Genomic DNA, 7,888 nt, shown 5'->3' on the forward strand with positions numbered 1-7,888 from the left:
GTCACCCAGGAGCCTGACGAACCTCGGCGACCCATCGGCGCACCAAGCGCGACCCTCCGCGAACCGATAGCGTACCGAAAGCATACCAAAAGCAAACAAATATTTTTGCGTCGGGAATGTTGCGGAGTTTCTTTTTTACAGTCTCCTCCCCCAAAAAACATCCTTTCAGTTCAAGATGTATTTGACCACACAAAGAGGACCTTTTTTTGCGCCTTCTCCCCCCCCCCCTCTCCCCGGGATTGTGCGTTCCCGCGCGATCGCGACCTCGCGCTAGTACTCCCCATCATTCTATTTCTGACGGAAGATAGGGCGCTTGCCAGACTGGACGTGGCCGGCTGGCCGGTCGCACGGCTCGCTCCCGGTGCTGCCCCCGGGCCCTCCTCCGCACCTGCTGCTCATCACGTCCCTCCCCCCCTCCCTGTTTACCCTCCGTGACCTTCCTAAATATAAGACGCCCTTACGAGCCGCTCGGGTAAATCAGTTTCAACACGGGGTTCAACATGATGTAAATTGGACTTGCGCTTACACGCACATAGGGCAATGAGCTTCGTGAGACGCAGAACGCAAATAAAGACCGTGGCAGACGGCAGATAAGCAGGATAAGAAAGGCTGTGCGAGGGACTGAGGCGAGGGGGGAGAGAGAGAGAGGGAAAGAGAAAGAGAGAGAGAGAGAGATGAGAAGAAGCGAGAGTTTGTTGCTCACGCACTGAGGGGGTTTCGTTTCTCCCTGCTCGGCGGGCTGAAGGTCGTGGAGGGGAAATTAAAGTGGCAAAATAAACTGTGTGCAGAGGGGTCTCATCTCGACGCCGGGGTGAGCTGCCCTCCTGGTTCGGTGACTTCGGTGCTCCGAGTATAGGGCGCGGGCAGAACGATACTAAGCAGGTCAGAGAGAGAGAGAGGGGAGGGGGGGTGTCTTTTTTCCCCTTTCAGGCAGGTTGAATCACCACCATTTGCTTTTACGTCGGACGATTTGTTTGAGTTCTGTATATATGCTAAGGATAGGTTGGGGTGGGGGTGGGGGTATGGGGGGCAAACCCCTCAGCTGAATCCACACCTGGCAGACTCTTTGGCGTGTTTGTCGTAGACAATTTACTTGCTCCATTGTGGTTGTTATTCCTTGTGATTGCCTAGGATTGACCCGGTGCCCGATGCTATCGGAAAGATGGAGGGGGAGGGGTCGGCGGTCTGCTGACCTTGGGCAACACGGTGAGGAAGGGTGGGGTCGTTTGTGTGGATGCCCGGAGAGTTTCATCTCTCGCGATATGGGAGAACGAGCAGGGGGTCTGGGCAGGCGCCTATGCCGCTCTGATGAACCTGATGCCTGATGATCCTGCTGGTGCCGCTGGTGAGCCTGATGAGCCCGCTGACCCTTGGTGCGGCCTGCTGAGCCCTCTGTTGCACGCTGGGCACGTCCCCGCTCCCCGGCCCCGGACTCTCCATCGCCATATCCATTTCTTCCGCGGCATTGCACACGGATCCATTCTGAAATAGCAGAAGTAGATTTGCAATAATTGCGTTTTCAGACAATAATCCCACCGCTGTCTGGTCTGGTGTGTATGGAAAGATATGGGGGCGTTTCAGTCGTGGAAACACTCGGTATGAGGTATGAGGTACTATCCAGTAGGAAATTTAATATTGAATATAATCGCCGTCATGTCGAAAGTACAGTTGGTGCACCCAGAAAATGGTATCCTTAAACCAAGGATTTTTCTTTAAAAAAAATACAGGGTAATTTTTGACCTTGGTTTTAGGTTTTTCCGTTAACTTCAAGGAAATTAAGTTGGTCTAAGGAGATTTTTACATTATTTTAACGTCATTTGCTCTAAGTTAAAGACAATTTTCCTTGTATTTTTTAAGGTAAAAATAGCGTTGAATCAACGCATTTTGCCTTGTTTCAAGACTACTATTTTCTGGGTGTGACAATAGAGAGCAATTATTCACCATCTACAGTTTTCTCCGACTCACTGTAAGTGTGAGTTGTGAGCGCTATCTAGAGGGCGGAGGTAGGCTATGCCACACTCTTAAAGGCGCCACGGTAAATATTCATAACTACGGTGACTGTCACTGTTGTCTGGAAGCTATACGGTGGAGCAGGGCGCATCACGGTTACTACTAGCATGGCATTCACAGCGTAACCAATTTAGTCGACTTTAGTGCAGCGCGGTTCAGGCGGGCGGTGGCACCCTGACCACCCGCGCTGCTGAGCGTGGCCCGGATTCCGAGCAGGCGCGCAGGTGGTTCAAGTAGCGCTAATTAAGAGTCCCCGTCTGGCTTCCCGGCCGGACCCGCCGCCGCCACCGCCGCCAACTTCGAGCGCATAATGTGCGCGGCGTAGAGGACCCGGGCCGCCGCCGCCACCGCCGCTGCTGATGGAGTTTGCGGGAACTACTCTTTCGCGCTGCATTGGAACCAGGATGGAGAGAGAGAGCGAAGCAGAAAAAGAGATGAAGGCAGTGCAAGCGAAAAAAGGGGGCTGGATAAAAGAGATCTACTGAGTTTACTTTTTTTTATTTTGCTTATTACAGAGAAATGAACAAAAGAGTATAACTTTGCGAACGCGCGGCCCCAATTGGGGCTGATGAGGAGGAGAGCCCTAGCAAAGGGAGAAAGTGCTACGTAGCAAGTTTCGGCAAGTTCGCACCATATCACTTTATACCGACTGTTCTTTTTTCCTTTTTCTGAAGTGGTGTGATTGCCGCAGGAGCCTATCGCCTATCTTCAATCGGGCTTAGATAAATCAAAATACACAAGTATAATACGATTGGCTTATAGGTGAACAATCATTCTACACTGTAGGAGATGCGGGATAATATATTTTGACTGTTACAGCTGAGCGAATAATCGTTGTACTACGAGAGTGCTTACCTAAATAAGTTGTCACATATTTACAACAGTGGAAATTCATTCGTTCACCTGCACATTTACATCATGCAAAACAAAACCCGGGAATAGTTTTATCGATCGCTCCCCACTCGAGATGACACAAGTCCAGACTCTGACTTCGACAGTTTCCGCTAAACAGAAGCAATAGCCCTGAAAGTATACCACGTGTACTGGGCTACGACACTGTAGCATGCAGGTTTGCCCACGTGTCCCTTTGGAAGGCAAAACTCACCTCACAGTTGTGTCCGAGTCCCCCTGACATGGAAACGAGAGGGCAGCGGCATTTCTCTTTTTTACTATCGTCTGACGAGACGTCGTTGCATTCTGTATGCCTGGCATCCCTCCAATAATGAAAGAGGGGAAGGAGGGGACGGGGCCACATGAATATGGAAGTATCTGCCCGTGTATTTCATAAGAGAGGGAGCCGCACCTCTCACCTGTTGAGCGAAAGACCATCAATGACCTGCCCTGCCTCGCTTCGCTCGCTAAAAGTGTACTAGCTTCCGAGCGTCCACATGGACTAATTTGTAGGAACGCCAAAAGAATAAAATAAATTATTCCCCCCTGAAAACGGAATGAAAAAAAAAAAAAAACAATATGGAGGGTAACAGTTACAAGCAGCTGGCTGACAGGCGCCCAGGCTGGGACATGTCGAAAACTCGGGGGATATGGCGACAAGTTTCCTTTGCATAGGGTCTGCTGGAGCTCGTTACAACTCGGCCTTGCCAGGCCCAGCCAGGCCCGCATCTGCTGCTACTGCTAGCCGGCTGACTCCGAGTCCAGGCCACCGTACGCATGAAATCTTTACAGTCACCATTATACAATAGGATTGCCTAAGTGAGAAGGCCGATACTTCAACTTCAGAGCAGATTTCGCAGCCTAAAAGAACATGGCTCGGACGATAAGGTATGGGATGTGATGGGCGTGGGGCAGGATGAACAATAAAAAAAAATACTAAGGAAGTGTTTGTATCGAGGGGTACACCACTCCGATTCTGGGCGTACACCTACTTTTTGTCAATTTTCTTTCGCTGTTACTTTTTGACTTTTTTTTGTCTTTTTTTGACTTTTTTTGTACTTTAATTTGACTTTTGTTTTGACTTTTTGATCAAATTTATTTGACTTTTATGATTTTTTCCCCTATATTTTGAAAATAAGGGAGAGTCGAATTTTGGGGGGCTATTAATAAGGTTTTTTCAAGACTTTTTGGTACTATTTAAAGCATGAATCGAATAAGAAGAAAATTCTTTATCAGAGTTCACTCCCCAAGGAAGAATAACAGATCATTTTCAAAATTTAAGTTTTTGGGTTAAGCAATCCTATGAAATCCAATTATTTTATTTTTCTCACTTTACCCGCCCTCCTACCTCTTTAAAAGACAGTGATCTAGGACTTTCCGATACAATCACAGTAAGCTTTTTGGCCTCTTACAGGCAGATATTGCACTGTCATGTTGACTTTTTGGTGACTTTTTCAGTTCCTTTTCTCTGACATATCGTTGACTTCTCGACGACTACTCGTTGACTTCAATTGACTTTTTTGACTTTTTTTGACTTTTTATTTGACTTTTTGACTTCTTTTGACTTTTCAAATGACTTTTTGACTTTATCTTGACTTTTTTCTTGACTTTTTTCATCGCGTACACCTACTTTTAAGAGTGGTGTACCCCTCGGTTTGTATCCATATTAGAAACCATTTGGGTGATTATTAGGCCATGTTACGAATGAACCACAGATCATTCATAATATGAAATAGTTTCTTCATACATATTACGAAATAAAAGATTTGTAATACGAACGAATTTTGTTCGTATCATGACAGCTGGAGCTGCTCCATATTACATAAAATTTTAAGCGTGTAGTATTTGCCTGTATTTGACACTGTATCGCAATGTGTATTCTGCCACTGCTGGCAAATTATGCCAGTGTACGGGCTCAGGTGTAAATTAACAAGTTATTGATTGAAGGGGCGTCGTGTCGTTTCAAAAAAGAAAAGAGCCTCCTGCCGCGCTCTAGCGTACACCTGCCTCCTAATAAGTATGCATGACGTGCGTAGGAGAGGCAGGAAAGGAGAGTGAAGATATATAGAAAGAGTGAGAGGAAGAGGGAGACAGACAGTACAGGAAAGCGGAATATCAAAGGGATGGGGGTTGGTCGGTAGGCCGACCGGCTGACCGCCCCGTGGGACCTTTTCTACCGTCGGATGGGGGAAAATGCCGACGCCATCAGCGATTAGGGGATTAGACGGGATTAGATGATTTATTTTGCATATGGCCGAACCAAGCGCTTCTTTTTAAAAATATAAAAAATCGCCAAGCAGACAAGTGCGCCTATTCCCCCTTCTCCCTCAACCCTGTCCTAAACTAAATTCACGTAACACGTGGAATGTCCTGTGATATGCCTCGTTAGGGACCATCTTGTGACCCTCGAACGGACCGCGCGCGCTGTACGGCGCTGTGCCCTCGAACAAAGTTTCGCCTCTCTAATCTCGAGCCGGTCCACGGCGCCCATGCTCGTGCTCTGCAGCATCCTTTTGGTGCCTTTTTGGTCCATGGACCATCCTCCTCCCTACTTACCAGTTAGCCAGCGTGTATAGGCGTCGTGTGGGGGGGAGGTGGCTGAGGGCGAAAGGAAAAGGAACTTAGAGGAGACCGAGCATGGGGATGCGGAAACACAGATTTTCCGCACACAAATGGTGGTGTAATTTAAAACAAAAACAAAAAGACCGATAAAATAACAATTTTTTGTGTTCGTTTGTTTTGTTTGTTATTACATTTGTTGTCTCCCGAAGTTAGACGAATGAAACTAAAGAAAACTTTGGTCCATGGTCAATGACTAACCAGACTATTATTCACTCCTGTGCTGTTTGAATAATAAGACCGTGATCCTCTGCGTATGGCGTCATGTTTGGATATCACGTTTATCGTGTGCTTTTCGCCAGCCGGAAGTGGCACGCGCATCAGCCGGAAATGACTATTCTGCCACGCCCGGTGCCGTGGGGTGTCCGGATGCTCGCTCTTGCTCTGTGCGCTCAAATGGAAGGTGTTCCCTAAAAGCAATAAGACCTTTAGTACACTGTTGCTGTGGTGGTATACAATGTAGCCGCTTTACACCGTTGGAACGGCTAAGCTTCGCATGAGCACTGCGACTGTGAGTAAGGGGTCCCCCACTTAAACGCCCCGTTGTACACGAGGCTTAATAAAGTTTGCAAAGATACTCGCAATACACTCTAAACGTTTTACGAGCAGGAAATGTGCCTTGTAACTTCGAACGTTTTGTGCTGTTGTAAATTATTAAGAAATTACTTAGTACTTTACCTTTTCTTAGTATTACTTAACGTCTTCCAAGGATTACTAAACGATTTCCTACTAACGTAAGTGTAATACTAGGAAGGCGTTTAGTAATTTTAGGAAAAAGTTTAGCAGTACTAAATAATTTCTTAAGAATATATTACAACCCTTACAAAACCTTAGCAGTTTCTATGAAATTCTAGTAAAATATTTAGAGTGGAACTCGCGAAAAACTCGCGACGAGATGCATTGTTATAATCCATTACGTCACATCCCGGACCTTCATGTGTTGCAGGGGAGGATGGACGTCGCGGCCAACGGCACCTTGGACCTGGCCGGCCTGGGGCTGAGCCTGGGCGGCCTCGTGGACGCGGAGCCGTGGAACGCGAGCGCGGACCCGTCGGCGGCGGGGCCGTGGCCGCCGCCCAACATGACGCTCGAGCACTACCTCGAGAGGATGCGCGGCCCCAAGCACCTGCCCCTCACCGTCGTCTGGCCGCTCACCGTCATCTACGTCGTCATCTTCGTGACGGGCGTCATCGGCAACGTGGCCGTGTGCGTCGTCATCGTGCGCAACGCGTCCATGCACACCGCCACCAACTACTACCTCTTCTCGCTGGCCGTGTCGGACCTAGCGCTGCTGCTGCTAGGTGAGTGTGCGCCGCCTCTGCCGGCGTGGGCGTCGGATAAATCGGTTTTTCGGGCCGCAGCCGTTGCGTCCGGCAGGAACGCCTGCGGCCCAGGGAGTCCATTAGACTTCCCGATGAGGTCGCTGGCCGGGCCTCGGGCCGTGCCGCGGGCCAGGCCGTATGGCAGGTGGCGGCCGCAAAGGCTTCTCGCTGAACGACAGGCGCTGTCGCGCTGATGACACCGTCCTTGAGAGAGATTGGCCGCTCTTGTGATGCGCCCTTGAGAGGCTGCCCACCCCGGTTGATCTTTCAAGGGTCACGCCCGGCCCGGGCCCGCGCCGTTGCCGTGAAAGCCCCCCCCCCCCTCCACTCTTCCCTCCTTTTCTCATGCAGTGGCAGGATGAAAGTGTATACTCAAGGCTAAATCTATGACAGTCCCTAGTTTGGCATTCAAGACGAAATGTCAACATTTGCAGTGGCAACGTGACCACTCACTTGATCAGTGTATCCGTCATACCTCCCGCCATAGAGACCCGCGACCGTCCGTCCGAGCCCACGCCGCACGCCAGAGAATAGACAGGCGTTAGGCCCCCTGCTCTGTCACCGCCGCGGCCCGGCCGGCTCGGCCTCCCGCCTGTCTCGCGGAGTGACGCGTTCGCAGACGGAATTTATGATGTGATGCCTCCCATTGGACGACCCCACGGCGGCACGGCCCTCCAGTAGCCTGGACACGTGGCAACCTCATTCAAGTCACTTTTTATTATTTGAGATTCAAAAGGGAAAAGAACAAGAATCCCTCCGAAAAGTCCATACTCTTACTTCTTCATAACGACATCACCTACTCACTTTTTTTCCTTACTTCTTTTTGCCATTAGCCTTTGAGATAAACACTCCAAAAGATATCCGTAGGCGACAAAAATGTTCTTAAAAAAAATGGACTAGAAATTGTTTGGTTCAGACCAAGAATAAGTTTTCTTGCGTCAAGTTAGGAGTGCACTGAGAAAAATTTTTGGTTCCCAGCACTAAACACTTGTTTAATGCGTCCCACTTTGTGCCCGGGACAAAAAGTTTAGTGCTGGCCAATAGAA

General features: G+C 49.0%; 1 protein-coding gene across 2 annotated transcripts in view; it reads left to right on the forward strand.

Annotated features, from left to right (window-relative positions):
• LOC113204140 (neuropeptides capa receptor-like) overlaps positions 1-7,888 on the forward strand; it is a 138,520-nt gene that overhangs the window by 67,038 nt on the left and 63,594 nt on the right. For both annotated transcript variants that reach the window (XM_026419167.2, XM_026419169.2), the window contains exon 2: positions 6,467-6,821. In XM_026419167.2, the coding sequence (XP_026274952.1) occupies positions 6,473-6,821 (349 nt within the window). In that variant the 5' untranslated portion in view covers positions 6,467-6,472. The remainder of the gene's footprint in view (positions 1-6,466; positions 6,822-7,888) is intronic.

This window comes from Frankliniella occidentalis, unplaced genomic scaffold (assembly GCF_000697945.3).
Source record: "Frankliniella occidentalis isolate FOCC.00 unplaced genomic scaffold, Focc_3.1 Scaffold4, whole genome shotgun sequence".
Taxonomy (NCBI): domain Eukaryota; kingdom Metazoa; phylum Arthropoda; class Insecta; order Thysanoptera; family Thripidae; genus Frankliniella; species Frankliniella occidentalis.